Source organism: Mytilus californianus, unplaced genomic scaffold, assembly GCF_021869535.1.
Source record: "Mytilus californianus isolate M0D057914Y unplaced genomic scaffold, xbMytCali1.0.p SCAF_2, whole genome shotgun sequence".
In the NCBI taxonomy this organism is placed as follows: domain Eukaryota; kingdom Metazoa; phylum Mollusca; class Bivalvia; order Mytilida; family Mytilidae; genus Mytilus; species Mytilus californianus.
In genome coordinates, this window is record NW_026262668.1 from 12,100,814 (window position 1) to 12,117,112 (window position 16,299).

The following is a 16,299-nucleotide window of genomic DNA, read 5'->3' on the forward strand; positions in this document are numbered from 1 at the left end:
AAATTCAGAAAGAAACAATCTGATGGACAGCAACATTGCTAATTAATTCAAAGTCGCTGGACCACCTAGTGTGTATGGCCTCGAAATGATTGACAAACTGAGATGTACAGACAGCACTATAACTTTATAGAAAATTTTGTCTATTGTAAGTAGTTCCTATCAAACTAACTAAATCAGAAAACTTAACATTGAAAATTGCTAATTAATTGAAATTTACTGAACCGTGGCCTAGGAGGTAGGCCTCAAAATAGTCATCAAACTGATATGTACTGATAGCAATGCAACTTCACACAAAATACCATTGATCTATCACCAGTAGTTCCTATCAATTTAACTTAAGCAGAAAACTTAACATATAAAATTGCTAATTAATTCAAAGTCACTGGACCATGGCCTGAGGGCAGGGCCTATAATAGTCGTCAAACTGATATGTACTGATAGTAATGCGACTTCATACAAAAATATCACTGATCTATCACTAGTAGTTCATATCAAACTAACTTAAGCAGAAAACTTAACATTGAAAATTGCTAATTCATTCAAAGTTGCTGGACCATGACTTAGGGGGCATGGCCTCAAAATTGTTGTCAAACTGATATGTACTGATAGTAATGCAACTTCATAAAAAATATCGTTGATCTATCACATTAACTTAAGCAGAAAACTTAACAATTGTTGACGCCCTCGCCGCAGCTGTCGCCGGCAAAGCAATCCCTATGTCTGCTTTCCACGACGAAAGTCGCTGGCAGGACAAAAAACAACTAATTAGAACTAAACTATAGAACATCACCAATGTTAACTTGTAAGTTGTAAGATATTCACAGTAAGATGATGATATAACTGTTTGTACTATCTACAACAAATAACACAAACAGGGAATTCAAATATTGTCTTAAGTGAAAAATCCCTTCAGTGACTTTTTTGTTATATCTCTATGGTTTTTTCTGGGATTTGACGATGATAGTAGGTATTTGACAGTATCTGCAATATACCTTCATAACTCTTAAAGCAATACAGAGCTGACATGTTGTAAAGACACATGCCAGTTGTTGAAGTCTGTATGTCAACCTATAGATGTTTTATGATTTTTGTGTCATTAATATGCTATCTCAATGACATATATCCAACATCTCCTTTTATTCATATCTATCTCAATGACATATATCCAACATCTCCTTTTATTCATATCTATCTCAATGACATATATCCAACATCTCCTTTTATTCATATCTATCTCAATGACATATACCCAACATTTCCCTTAATTCATATTTATCTCCATGACATATTCAACATCTCTTTTTATTCATATTTATCTCCATGACACATATCCAACATCTCCTTTTATTCATATCTATCTCAATGACATATATCCAACATCTCCTTTTATTCATATTTATCTCAATGACATATATCCAACATCTCCTCCTTTTATTCATATTTATCTCAATGACATATATCCAACATCTCCCTTTATCCATACTGATCACATTCCTTCTCTTGGTTAAAAACCTTATCAATCTATTTAGGATCAGTTGCTATTACATGAGACTATTACCACATGTTGCAATATTAAAGTAGCTAAGTCCGATTATCCCCCCCCCCCTTTTATATAGAATCAGGATTATATTCCTTTATGCACATCCTCAAGAAGTGACCTATAACTTAAGTATCTAGCTGTTAATAAGGAGTTGCACATACAAGGCACATGAACAGATGGATGGGAGACAGGATGTTTCCATTATACCCCTCAAATTATTTTTGCAGGGGTATAACTAAGTGAGAAATTCATAACTTACTGTTGTTTCCTTATGCTAAATGTACATTTTTCTTGAATTCTTTGCCAATTTATTGTTTTTCCGATCAGTTGTTTTTTTCTGATAATCAGCAAGTGGTTTGCTTGATATCAGTTCTTCATTTTCCCTCTGATTTCGAATTGTGATGTAACGAAAAAAGGTGACCATGCACGATGGTGTCAAAAAGAAAGATCATGATCTTTTTGATTATTTAAAAAAGGAGATAGTATTTGCCTACATTTTCTTTAATAAACAGCTGCGCCATGAGCGCATGATACGCCGGTTGCTTTTTCAAAGAATAAAGTTCAATAACTTCTCAATGTCATATTAGAAATTCACGAAAAACTAAAGGAAGGTTATCTTGATATATATAAACCAGTCACCAAAGTTTCATGATAACTGCTAAAAGCATTGTACGAAAACTGGAAAATTTTGGAAAATCCCCCCTTTTTTATGAATAAAATCACATAACTCCCAAACGTAAAATCTAAAATTTATAGAAATCGAAAGGGAGCTTAAGTCAATAGATATAAACAATTCACCAAAGTTTCATGAAAACTGCTAAAAGCATTTTTGAGTTATTGTCCGAAAACTGGAAAATCCCCCTTTTTTAATGAATAAAACCCCATAACTTGGAAATGTAAAATCTAAAATTTATAAAAATTGAAAGGGAGCTCATCATATTAGATATAAACAATTCACCAAAGTTTCTTGTAAATTGGTGAAAGTGTTTTAGAGTTATTGTCCAAAAACTGGAAAATCCCCCTTTTTTATTGAAAAAAAACCCAAAACTCGGAAACTTAAAATCTAAAATTTATTAAAAACGAAAAGGAGCTCACGTCAATAGATATAAACAATTCACTAAAGTTTCATGCCAATTGTTTAAAGAGTTTAGTTATTGTCTGACATGTTGACGACGGACAGACAGACGGACGGACGGACAGACGGACAACGGTATACCATAATACTTTCCGTAAAAGGACGTATAAAAATCATTAGAGAAACAGATTCAGCTACTGTATCTCTATATAGTATTTTTCCACTCTCAACAGTTATATTTTTAATATCAAAAAGCTTGACAAGCTATGTGTTTTAAATTTGAAAATTTTACTGTCTTGAAAGGAAAATAGTGTATTACAATCAATGCAGATATAGAATGATATCAATTATATGATTTGAAATCAGTGCCATCATTTTTAAGTTTTCCTTTCCTTGAATAGAAGGTCCCTAAGCTATGTAGCCTTAAAACCATAAATGATCAGGCGATATTAATTCAGTAATAACAATCAGCAGCCATTTTACCTGGACAATTCTCTGTACATTATGCATCAGAACAGAGGCCTCCATGTTAGGTTGGGTGGACTGTAAACTCAGCTGACCATTTTGTTGGTTTTGCATACTCTCTACCTGGAAATATATAAATGTATTAAGGACATATTCAAAATAGGGGCTATAAAGAGACTGTGTCGATCACCTTGGTCTATGTGCATTTTCAACAAAGGACACTCTCCAACATTGTAGACCAGAATAGAATTCATGACAAAAATCTCTGTATTGTTGATCTTACCTTGCTGATCATTTAGTCTGTTTGGTTTCTATCTTCTTTAGTTTTGGCTCAAAACACAAAATAGGGTAAATAGATATAAGAGGTTGTGGTATGAGTGCCAATGAAACAACTCTCCATCCAAGTCACAATGTGTAAAAGTAAACCATTATAGGTCAAAGTACGGCCTTCAACACGGAGCCTTGGCTCACACCGAACAGCAAGCTATAAAGGGCCCCAAAAATGACTAGTGTAAAACCATTCAAACAGGAAAACCAACAGTCTTATCTATATAAAAAATAAGAAACGAGAAACACTTATGAACCACATCAACAAACGACAACCACTGAACATCAGGTTCCTGACTTAGGACAGGTGCAAACAAATGCAAATAAATGGGGAATGTGTCCATGGGACACAGATGATGCCCCCGCTTGCATATCATATTAAGTTATAAAGGGACATAACTGAAGAACAGTAAAAGTCACGCTACCCAAATTTGTATTTAATCTGAGTTTTGTGGTAATAAGCATTGTGTATAGTTTCATAACATTTGGTTGAGGCAAACTTCAGTTAGAGAACTGAAACAAAAAATTCAGCAATTTTTCAATTTGTACAGGGGCATAACTCTAGAACAGTAAAAGTGACACCTCCAAATTTAAACTTGATTTGTATTTTGTGGTTATAAGCATTGTGTATCAGTTTCATAACATTTGGTTGAGGCAAACTTAAGTACGAGAACGGAAACTAAAAATTCAGCAATTTTTCCATTTGTTAAGGGGCATAACTCTAGAACGATTAAAGTGCCACAACCAAAATTCTGCGTTCTGTAGTAATAAGCATTGTGTATAAGTTTCATAACATTTGGGTCAGGTAAACTAAAGTTATAGAACGGAAATAAAAAAATCAGCAATTTTTCCATTTGTAAAGAGACATAACTCTAGAATGAATCCTATTATAATTATGTATTTTGTATGATGATATATTTGTAATGATGACGAATAAATATGTTTAAACTAGAACAGTTAAAGTGACACCAACAAAATTCAAATTTGATCTGTGTTTTGTGGTAATAAGCATTGTGTTTAAGTTTCATAACATTTGGTTGAGGTAAACTAAAGCTAAAGAACAGAAACCAACTTTGGGACGTACAGACGGACATGCGTGCAGATGGACAAGGGTAAAACTTAATGCCCCCTCCAATACGGCGGGGGCACAAAAAATTCTCATTTAAGGGCAATCACTCCTATGAAGAGTGACAGTCTACTAACTATATCGACAAAATTTATCTTGTTAGTAGATCTTGCCTTGCTGATCATTTTTGTGATTTAAAGTATCTATGTATCTATTATAATTTTTATCATATAAGGCAAAACGCCAACAAAATTTGTAAAGATCGTCATTAAAGGGCAATAACTCTATTAAGGAGTCGACTGACAATTTCGATAAGGCAGACTTATTTGTAGAACTTGTCTTGCTGGTCATTTTTGTATTTTAAAGTTTCTATCTATTATAGTTTCAAGATGTATAAGAAGTCGACTGACAGTTTTAAAGTATATGAGCAATTGGTAGAGCTTAACATTCTGAACATTTCTGCTCTTGTCAGATTTTCTCTATTTTTAAAGGTTTTCAAATTAATAGACAAAACTTGAATTTTACCCCTATGTTCTATTTTTAGCCATGTTGGCCATCTTGGTAAGCAGAGGGGGACATCGGACACATTTTTAAAACTAGATACCCCAATGATAATTGTGGCCTAGTTTGGTTAAATCTGGCCCAGTAATTTCAGAGGAGTAGATTTTTATTTACGATGAGGATAACGACAGACGACGGACGCCAAGTGATGAGAAAAGCTCACTTGGCCCTTTCGTCAAGCTGAAAAGAGATGTTTTTGTAGGTTTTAAGAGGTTATTTCAAGGTAATGTAATCTTATAATATTATCTTCTAGAATTTATATCTCTCTTCCATTACAGAAACATGGTATTGGAATACTGTGGATTCATTTATTTTTGTGGGTACCAATTTTCATGATTTAAGGAAAAATTGTATTTCCGTGGATATTTGATTATGTGGTTTTGCCAAAATCTGCATGCAAGACTATAGAAAATTTGTACTTACTTGAACATTTAAATTCGTTGTTCACCTGTTCCCATGAAACCCACAAAAATTTGTATCCAACAAATAATAATTAGTCAACAGTATGTACTAATTAACACAGCATAACAGTATAACTTGTGCTTTGTTTCTTTGTCAGAGCATGAAGTATATTTATTTTCTATTTAAATATTTGATTAATGTTTACTGAAATGACTCTAAAATGCAGTCTCTAAAACAAAAGTTGATACCTTTTCCAATATTCTGTCTACTTTATCAGAAACTTTGCCCATACTAATTCTTAACTCTGTCGTCTGCTGTCGGTTCTCTGTTAACACAGGCAAAATCTGAGTGTCAGGTGGAGCTATAAAACATATGATAATTTTATACTGAGACATTTTTGCACAGAGAGACCATTTGTAAAAAAATACTAGTAAGTTGTTTAATAGCCTTATATATTTGTATTTCTAAGTTACCAGCAATATTTATATAGAAATTTATATTTTTTTAAATTTTTTAATTTAATTCATAAATAAGAGGCATTTGGTAACATCATATCCAGAAAGTGAACTCGTTGATTATTTTACACTGTGCATCGGGAAATGTAAAGCTTTATATATATTGGCTTTACTAAAAGAACTATTCTAAATTTCAGTTCAAACATTTTGTATAAATAAGAAGATGTGGTATGAGAATAAACATAGATTTTTAATAACATAGTTTATGGGGAATCAACAACACTGAAAGGTGATAAAAATAAATAACAAATAGCTAAATAATTGATAAATTGCTGGTCTAGGTAGTCCTCAAAAGGGAAGATGATCAACTTGGACCACATAATATTTTGGTAATTTAGGGTTGTATATTATCGTCAATAAAAGCGAGTATGTATAAGTAATTTGACACATCTCTGTATCCGTGTCATTTCTTGTTGTATGTATACTCTGGGACATAATATATTTACAGGACTAGACACTAGACAATCGTACCAACTACCTTGTCGGGTCAGTTCTAATTACTGATATGACAAGGAAACGGAGATGTGTCAAATTACTTATACGTACTCGCTTTTATTGACGATAATATACAGCCCTAAATTACCAAAATTAATATATGGTCCAAGTTGATCATCTTCCCTTTTGAGGACTACCTATACCAGCAAATTATCAATTATTTAGCTATTTGTTCTTTACCCCATAAACTATGTTATTAAAAATCAATGTTTAAGTCAGATCTAATCCTAATCATATTCACACCTGACATTTTTTTACAAAGCAACATATGGTCTCTCGTGGCCAACAGCAAGTCTTATTATTTATAACATAAATAACATTGTTAAAACTTTCCTCTGCACCTGAACACATTATAATCTTTTGTAAATATTCTGATGACTATGAAATATAAATCTATTACAGTTATTACACAGTCTGTTACAATGTGATACAAATCTCTTTGATTTTGACTGGAAAGAATGCAGCTATTGCATAAAACAACCCTCTTTAAGAGAAAGAGTGTTTAAAATAAACTGATGAACTAATTGGGAGTTACGAAATCTAAAGGATTATCAAGCTTTGGTACTGACTGCTTTATGAACTAATTGGGAGTTAGGAAATCTAAAGGATTATCAAGCTTTGGTACTGAGTGCCTCATGAACTAATCGGGAGTTAGAAAATCTAAAGGATTATCAAGCTTTGGTACTGAGTGCTTTATGAATTAATCGGGAGTTAGGAAATCTAAAGGATTATCAAGCCTTGGTACTGATTGCTTTATGAATTAATCGGGAGTTAGGAAATCTAAAGGATTATCAAGCTTTGGTACTGAATGCTTTATGAATTAATCGGGAGTTAGGAAATCTAAAGGATTATCAAGCCTTGGTACTGAGTGCTTTATGAACTAATTGGTAGTTAGGAAATCTAAAGGATTATCAAGCTTTGGTACTGAGTGCTTTATGAACTAATTGGTAGTTAGGAAATCTAAAGGATTATCAAGATTTAGAACTGAGCGCTTTTATGAACTAGGAAAAAGGCAAAAATTGGACATTTTGAACATAAGGAAAGTAACAAGATGTTCTGGAATGCAAGCTTGGAATCATTACATTGATATGAATTGGAAAATAGCACAACAATCTGAAGCAGTTTATAATTTTCAATAGCTTACATTGAAACCTAATCTAAGATGGCTGGTGAGGGAAGATATCTATTAGGGTCAACTGATAACATCCTAAGGTAATATCAACTTAAAATTTTCTTTCAGGGATATTTTGACAAATACATTGTGTTTTTCCCCATTTTGATGCAGCATTACCACTCTATCTTATTTAGATTGAACGGTCAATCAATAAACAAAATAGATACATTCTATCAAATCTGATGAGCTGACATAGGATTACTTTTTTCAACAAATCTGATCTTTTGATTGTTAGATTTGATTGGGTTGTATGTATACTCTGGGACATAATATATTGATGGGACTTGGCACTAGACCATTGTACCGACTACCTTGTCGTGTCAGTTCTAATTACCAATATGACACAGAAACGAAGATGTGTCACATTACTTATACATACTTGCTTTAATTGACGATAATTATATTTAAGGCCCTTCAATTACCAATTCGAAACAGTTTTAAAATAATGAATAAAAATTTTCTTGTATTTCATAACAATAATGTAAAAATATTTAATTAATTCAAAAAAATATAAATGAACAAATATACAGAAACTAAAGTTGTTTTTAAAAGAGAAAACTGCAATTATAACTTCCTTTCCTTTTTGTTCTATTTTCTTACTATGAAACAATAAAAAACGAACTTTCATCTAAAAAGTGCTCAAACATGGGTGTATGCTTTATATTTTCAAAATAAATAATTTCATTAAATATTATTTGTGTTGATTACAAATTGTTTTCTTAGTAGAAAATTATTATCATAATTATTATACATTTGATTACCTATCAAAGGTACCTGTCTCTTATTTTATTTTTTAGCACTGAATGAATTGTCTTTTATTTTGTCTGATACAATATTTTCTCTTTGATTTTGCATGTACAGCAAAGAATATTTTTTCTTTGTCTGAATAATGTAAAAAAAGAATCTAATTTATTCCAAAGTAATAAAATAAACCATAAGACAGACACTAAAAATTATTTTATTAGAGAAAGCAGCAATTGCATTTATCATTTTCTTTTTTTTTCTTTCTTTTATATTTTCCTATTATCAACTGAGACATACAATAAAAAAAAAAAAATTAACTAGAGACTCTACAGAGCCTGTGTCGCTCACCTAGGTATATGTGCATAATCAACTATGGACTCTCTCCAACATTGTAGACAAGAATCAAGTTCATGACAAAAAATTCTTTATTATTGATCTTGTATTGCTGATCATTTTGTCTGTTTAGTTTCTCTCTATCGTCTTTAGTTTTTGCTCAAAACACAAAAGAAGGTAAAAATAAATGGAGAATGTGTCCCCATGGACACAGATGATGCCCCTGCTTGCATACAACATTATAAAGGGACATAACTTAAGAACGATAAAAGTGACGCTACTCAAATTTGTAATTGATCTGAGTTTTAAGGTAATAAGCATTGTGTATAGGTTTCATAATGTTCGGTTGGGGCAAACTTAAGTTACAGAACGGAAACGAAAAATTTTGCAGTTTTTACGTTTATAAAGGGGCATAACCCTAGAACAGTCAGAGTGACGCTACCAAAATTCAATCTTGATCTGTGTTTTGTGGCAATAAGCATTGTGTATAAGTTTCATAACATTTGGTTGAGGCAAACTTAAGTTAGAGAACTGAAACTAAAAATTTTGTAATTTTTCCATTTATAAAGGGGCATAACTCTAGAACAGTTAGAGTGATACTACCAAAATTCAACCTTGATCTGTATTTGGTAGTAATTAGCATTGTGTATAGGTTTTATAACATTTGGTTGAGGCAAACTTAAGTTACAGAACGGAAACGAAAAATTTTGTAATTTTTCCATTTATAAAGGGCATAACTCTAGAACAGTTAGAGGGACCCTACCAAAATTCAACCTTGATCTGTATTTGGTGGTAATAAGCATTGTGTATAAGTTTCATAACAGTTGGTTGAGGCAAACTTAAGTTAGAGAACGGAAACTAAAAAAAAAATTGCAATTTTTCCATTTATAAAGGGGCATAACTCTAGAACGGTTAAAGTGACGTCACCAAAATTCAACCTTGATCTGTATTTGGTGGTAATTAGCATTGTGTATAGGTTTTATAACATTTGGTTGAGGCAAACTCAAGTTAGAGACCGGAAACCAATTTTTGGACTACGTACATACAGACTGACAAGGGTAAAACTTAATGCCCCGACTTGTTTGTAGATCTTGCCTTGCTGATCATTTTTGTTATTTAAAGTTTCTATTAATTTATGATAATTTTTATCATATAAGGAAAATTGTAAAAATCATCATTAAAGGGCAATAACTCCAATAAGGAGTTGTAGGAAAATTTCCTCCATATGGTCTTTAATGTAGATCTTGTAAGCAGTCGACTGACGATTTCAACCATGCATACTTATTTGTAGATCTTGTCTTGCTGGTCATTTTTGCAACTTAAAGTTTCTCTGCATCTACTTTAGTTTTCAAGATAAAAGGCAAAAATGAAAAAAAGTGGTAACATTTGTCATTTAAGGGCAATAACTCCAATAAGAAGTCTCCTGACAGTTTTGATGTCAATGAACAATTGGTAGAGCTCAACATTCTGAACAATTTTGAACGTGTTAGAATTTCTCTATTTATAACAGTTTTCAAAATAATAGACAGAACTTGCATTTTACATGTTCTATTTTTGACCAAGTTTGGTTAAATTTGGCCCAGTAGTTTCAGAGGAGAATATTTTTGTAAAAAGTTAACAGATGACAATGACAGACAATGGACGCCAAGTGATAAGAAAAGCTCACCAGGTGAGCTAAAAACAATAAATCTTAACTTTGTTGCTATATTTTAATTATCTAAAGATTTATTTCCTTACAGAATTGTGCCTAAATGCAAAGGGATAATAAATAAAAACAGTGGCAATAAATCTGTGATCATTTCAAAACGCTTTAAATCACTTCACAACCTGAAAATCGTTCTTTTATGTGTCATTCTAATTAACAAATTATTATGTTTTTGATGATCGTTTAAAATTATTCCGTAAATTTACACATCTTTCACTCCAAATCATCACCAGTCTCGTAAAATCTCGTTGAGTCCGGTAATTAGATCATATCATAAGGAAAACCCTACAAGATTCTAATGTCATTAGTATAATAGTCCCAGGTATGCTCTACATTTCTTTTTATTCACATGATAATAAAAAAATCATCTTTATTTTGTAGAGAACAATCAACTGGAGCAATCAACAAAGCTGCAGATGACAGTATTGAACTTGGTCCAAGGACAATAAAAGATGACCCAAGTATGGAAGGCACATCATATCACAGAATTAAAACTGCTGTTGGATGCTGTGCATGTACAAAAACTAACAGAAACAAACTTTGGTTTCAGATTATTCTCTTCAGTTTAGTTTTGCTTTTTGATGTGGCAGATGTGTTTTCTGATTGGTCACTTTTCTGTGATGTCATTAAAATCAAAAGAGGCCTAGTTTTTGGTCCTCCTGAAACTAGAATTATTTATGCACTACTTTGTTTTTCAGTTTTAGGAACAATAACATTTTCAGTAGAAATTGTCAATGTTTGGCTGGAGATTTTCTATCACCAACCAATAATAGACCCTGAATTAGCCTCTTTGTGTACAATCTGGATAGAAGATGTACCACAAATATTTATAAATATTTTTATTGCTTTGTGTCGAGAGTATGCAATTAGTTATTATCAAGTTGTAAAAGCTGTAGTTATCATTCTTGGAAGTCTAGCACGTGTTTTAATGGCATTAGTTAGATTTGTTGATCGTCAACAAGACGATGAGACAGAAGATAAACCACCTAAAACTGGACTTAGACATTTGACCTATAGAGTCCTCATTATTCTTGGTCTACTCCTTCTCTTCTTCTCATCAATTACCTTATGTTTCTTGACATTATTTGAACACACACCCAATGGATATATTAAGTTTGGAACCCCGAAAGGACTGTATCACGGAAAATATGACAGTGAAAAGTTTTTCAACAATGTCAGCATATATCTCAATTTACCCATTTTAGAATTTGACAACACAACTGACAATTCTAACATAAACTGGATAAGATTAACTTCTATTTACGACATAAAGGAGCGAAACAGTGATACGGTCAAGCTTTCCTATGATAGTTCTACAAAAACTAAATTTGTACTATGGCATTCTGGACTGACAAACCAATCAATTTTAGAAGCAAGAGAATGCTTTCACTTTAATTCTAAAAACAAAACTCTTTTAAAAGGACCTAACGACTGTGAAAATTTTCTGAGAAAAGAATCAACAAATTCTGTGATTATCCAGTTTATATTGATTCCAGAGAAAATTCCACAACTTGCTTTTGGTGATATCCATTATAATATACGTTTTCGAGATCAAGACGGCTGTCATAACATGACCATACAGGCTGTATCTGACATCAGCCATCGGATCAATGGAGGTTACTATCATCCTGTTATACATTATTACAGAAGTTACTTCAATGTCTCGGGAACAAATCATTTGGTGTGGGAATCAGCAACAAATCCAAGATTTTATCACCAAAAGACAGACTTGATTGATATAACCTCTGTATGGAAAACAGGATTTGCATTCTGTGAAAGTACAGGAAGTTTGGCTCCACATAAAGATTCTTCTATTGGGGTTAATTGCATTTGAATAAATTACATTTTTTTCTTTTCTTATCATCATCATCCGTGTGTTATATCATTGAAATTCCTTCAACTAAGATTCCATGTCCCTAGTACATTGTACATGGAATATATCGTTTTTTGTCTTGTATTAAGGGATAATTATGTTATAATTTTTTGTATAGGGTTTTAAAGGATTGCTCACATTTGATAAAACAGTTCATATGAGAATTATTGTTTCATTAGCAGACTTATGCATACATCTTTTATTAACAAATTATTGGTACTTAGATTTATTGTTTTTTTATGTAAAGAATGTGGAATTATGATAGAACTAAGAAATCACATTCATAATTGCTGACCTACATTGGTAAATGGGTTATAAGCAAGGCTTCCAAAACGGTCATATATTCCGGACATTTGTATAATGTCCGGTAAAAGTCCGGCTGGGCAAAGCATGAAACGGACATCTACTTTTTAGTTTTCAAGGCTTAAGAGACGGTCATTTTAAAAATAATTTCGCGATTTTTTTGACCCAACCTTTTGCCTTTAACAGCCACACATTTCCGGTCATAAAAGTGACATGATCATTAAGTACTATCAAAACAACCCCTACTTTAATACCTTCTCATTTAATCAAGGCTAATTAGTTGTCGAACAGCTGAAATTTACCTGTTCAGGTGACAGGTAAACTATTTTGAACCGGACATTGATCGGTCTATTCAAAGTTATTTTCTTACATTTCAGCGGTTTGCATCTAATTAATTTAGTTAAAAAGATTTAAATTGATCAGAAATACGTTAACAAATATGATTTGATGAAAAAATTAAAAAGGAGAAAATGAAAAATCATAATAACCACGTTGTTTGAACCAGAGACATGTCTCTGTTTGAACTAGTACACGTGTGCGCATGTGCACAGGTGTGAAATTGAATTGTGAATCCTAATTCCTTCAAAAAATGCTTAAATTGTCATTGATACCTTTATCTCACGTTTATTTCGAATATTTTCTTGAAGAAATAACGTAGAAAGAGCTACTTACACTCATTCATGCTTTGTAAACGTACACGGAATTTACGTATCCGTCTCTGGTCCATGTTTTACCATTGTCAAGATAACATCCGGTTTAGATTTAAAAACGAAAGTAAAGTTTTTGACAACGTTATTTTGCACAAATAAAGAGTCTAAGCAGATATAAGTACGCTGATGTTGCACACTTCGAATGATGCACTGCCAATTTAACAGTTTATGTCAGAACTTCGAATTTGAATCAAAGAAAGTTTAATATCGTTTTTTTTTTAATGTCAATCATTCGGATGGCCAACTCGGCAACTGATTACCATAATTGCCTTTTATTTATTTAGTCTTAAGGGATTAAAATCGGGATAATATATAAAATGTCCGGCTGGCTAAAAATAATTTTGGAAGCCCTGGTTATAAGCTTTGCAACTGAGCTCTAAATAATCACATGTACACATATTTTAATCTATTTACATTGCTAAATTTAAGGGTTTCATATTGGAATGGTATTGTTTTGCTACAACAGGCAGTAAATGTTTTGTGGGGTAAATATTCAAGAAAGATAACTCTTCATACTCTACACAAAAGATGATAATAGCTTTAAAAACTTTTGTTGGTATAAATGTTTATCAGCTGTTGCAACAGAGCTTTAATGCATTGATAACATGTGCATACATGTATATATACACATATATTTTATCTATTTTCATTACTAACTTTTAACTTTTTTATTCTAGGAATTGTTAGTGTTTGGCTACAACTTTTAATACAAATACACAATTAATTATTTTCTTTTTTTAAGCATTTAACACTATCTAATCATTATGCAAAGGAATGTGTTTTACAATAACTAAAGGTAAATGTTTACAGTGCAATATGAAATCTCAGCAGCAATATTGGCCTTGGTTAATATTCTAAATACAGAAAAGGCTGAGTGAGAGATAAATGACCTACTTTTGTCAGCTGACTGTGTATGTAATTGTTCTATAAATTGTTAGATAAAATTCATTTACTATGTACAAATACATCATACTGTTACACTGAATTATAAAACAGATGAATTACAAATTTTCTGTATAAAAATTTACTTACCATACCTTAAGCTTGTTACAAAACTATGTACAGTGACTTTCAATTTAAGATATATTAAAAGATCTTTTACTTTGTGTTTGTTTTCTTGTACATTGTATCAACAAAGTTAAATGCGATATCATTCTTTGATTGGTACATGTACTTACTGTTGATAACAAAAAAAAAAATCAAACTTAGAACAAGGAAAATGTAAAGTTTCTATTGATTTGTAATTAACAAAGTGATAACAAAAAAATCAAACTTAGAACAAGGAAAATGTAAAGTTTCAATTGATTTGTAATTAACAAAGTGATAACAAAAAAATCAAACTTAGAACAAGGAAAATGCAAAGTTTCAATTGATTTGTAATTAACAAAGTGTTAACAAATAAAATCATTTGCTTTCGTTGAGTACCCAATTCCAATTCACTAAAACCATAAAATTTGATATCCAATACATAAATTTTTTTAATTGCATCAAGATATATCGATAACTATGAATCTAATATTCCATGTACCAAAAATTTTTAAGCTTTGATGCAAAATGATTGATGAGAGTAGTTAGATATTGGATTTATTGACAGTTAGTACTTTGAATGTTAAGATCATCAAGTGACTAGTATCCATGTTAGATATTGGATTTATTGACAGTTAGTACTTTGAATGTTAAGATCATCAAGTGACTAGTATCCATGTTAGATATTGGATTTATTGACAGTTAGTACTTTGAATGTTAAGATCATCAAGTGACTAGTATCCATGTTAGATATTGGATTTATTGATAGTTAGTACTTTGAATGTTAAGATCATCAAGTGACTAGTATCCATGTTAGATATTGGATTTATTGACAGTTAGTACTTTGAATGTTAAGATCATCAAGTGACTAGTATCCATGTTAGATATTGGATTTATTGACAGTTAGTACTTTGAATGTTAAGATCATCAAGTGACTATTATCCATGTTAGATATTGGATTTATTGACAGTTAGTACTTTGAATGTTAAGATCATCAAGTGACTATTATCCATGTTAGATATTGGATTTATTGACAGTTAGTACTTTGAATGTTAAGATCATCAAATGACTAGTATCCATGTTAGATATTGGATTTATTGACAGTTAGTACTTTGAATGTTAAGATCATCAAGTGACTAGTATCCATGTTAGATATTGGATTTATTGACAGTTAGTACTTTGAATGTTAAGATCATCAAGTGACTAGTATCCATGTTAGATATTGGATTTATTGACAGTTAGTACTTTGAATGTTAAGATCATCAAGTGACTAGTATCCATGTTAGATATTGGATTTATTGATAGTTAGTACTTTGAATGTTAAGATCATCAAGTGACTAGTATCCATGTTAGATATTGGATTTATTGACAGTTAGTACTTTGAATGTTAAGATCATCAAGTGACTAGTATCCATGTTAGATATTGGATTTATTGACAGTTAGTACTTTGAATGTTAAGATCATCAAGTGACTATTATCCATGTTAGATATTGGATTTATTGACAGTTAGTACTTTGAATGTTAAGATCATCAAATGAGTATTACCTATGTTAGATATTGGATTTATTGACAGCTAGTACTTTGAATGTTAAAGAAAGATAATCTATTAACAGTAATACCTGGTTGTTGTTGATATTGAGGGTTATATATCGGTGGTTGACCAGCTGGGAACTGACCCATTGTTGTCTGTGGCTGTAAAACACAAGATAATCAGAATCATATAACTGACATATATAACATGCTTTCATTGTTTAATAACAGCTAATTCTAATAAAAAAATTTGATCATTTTTTGCAAATCTATATTTGGATGATTTATTTTTTGCTTCATGTGTTTAATGCAACCTTATTTGGCAATAACAAAAGATTAATCTTGTTTCAAGCTATGAAAAAAAAAATCTTGAGAAATTCACTCTTTATAGGCATAGAAAAGCAGACTTTCTAGATTAATACACTATTTACTGTGCAATTCACAGTGTTCAGGTA

The 16,299-nt window shown here is 31.5% G+C and overlaps 2 protein-coding genes across 10 annotated transcripts in view; one reads left to right on the forward strand and one right to left on the reverse strand.

Annotated features, from left to right (window-relative positions):
- The window catches only part of LOC127729221 (FK506-binding protein 15-like), a 61,804-nt gene that overhangs the window by 26,265 nt on the left and 19,240 nt on the right, over positions 1–16,299 (reverse strand). For 8 of the 9 annotated variants that reach the window (XM_052236933.1, XM_052236942.1, XM_052236941.1 and 5 more), the window contains exons 14-17: positions 15,934–16,006; positions 14,183–14,212; positions 5,685–5,797; positions 3,099–3,203 (exon numbers count right to left, since the gene is read on the reverse strand). In XM_052236933.1, the coding sequence (XP_052092893.1) occupies positions 3,099–3,203; positions 5,685–5,797; positions 14,183–14,212; positions 15,934–16,006 (321 nt within the window). The remainder of the gene's footprint in view (positions 1–3,098; positions 3,204–5,684; positions 5,798–14,182; positions 14,213–15,933; positions 16,007–16,299) is intronic. The other variant, XM_052236934.1, reaches the window with a different exon arrangement.
- Positions 6,638–14,348, forward strand: LOC127729231 (uncharacterized). The gene is made up of 2 exons (XM_052236964.1): positions 6,638–7,658; positions 10,784–14,348. Exons 1-2 carry the CDS (start codon positions 7,609–7,611, stop codon positions 12,234–12,236), a joined length of 1,503 nt encoding a protein of 500 aa, XP_052092924.1. The 5' UTR covers positions 6,638–7,608; the 3' UTR covers positions 12,237–14,348.

Bases quoted from the DNA above. Each gene is read 5' to 3' on its own strand.
- LOC127729231 (XM_052236964.1), top strand. From the start codon at position 7,609: ATGGCTGGTGAGGGAAGATATCTATTAGGGTCAACTGATAACATCCTA. The intron at 7,659-10,783 runs GTAATATCAACT...TTTATTTTGTAG, and splicing joins TCAACTGATAACATCCTAAG to AGAACAATCAACTGGAGCAA.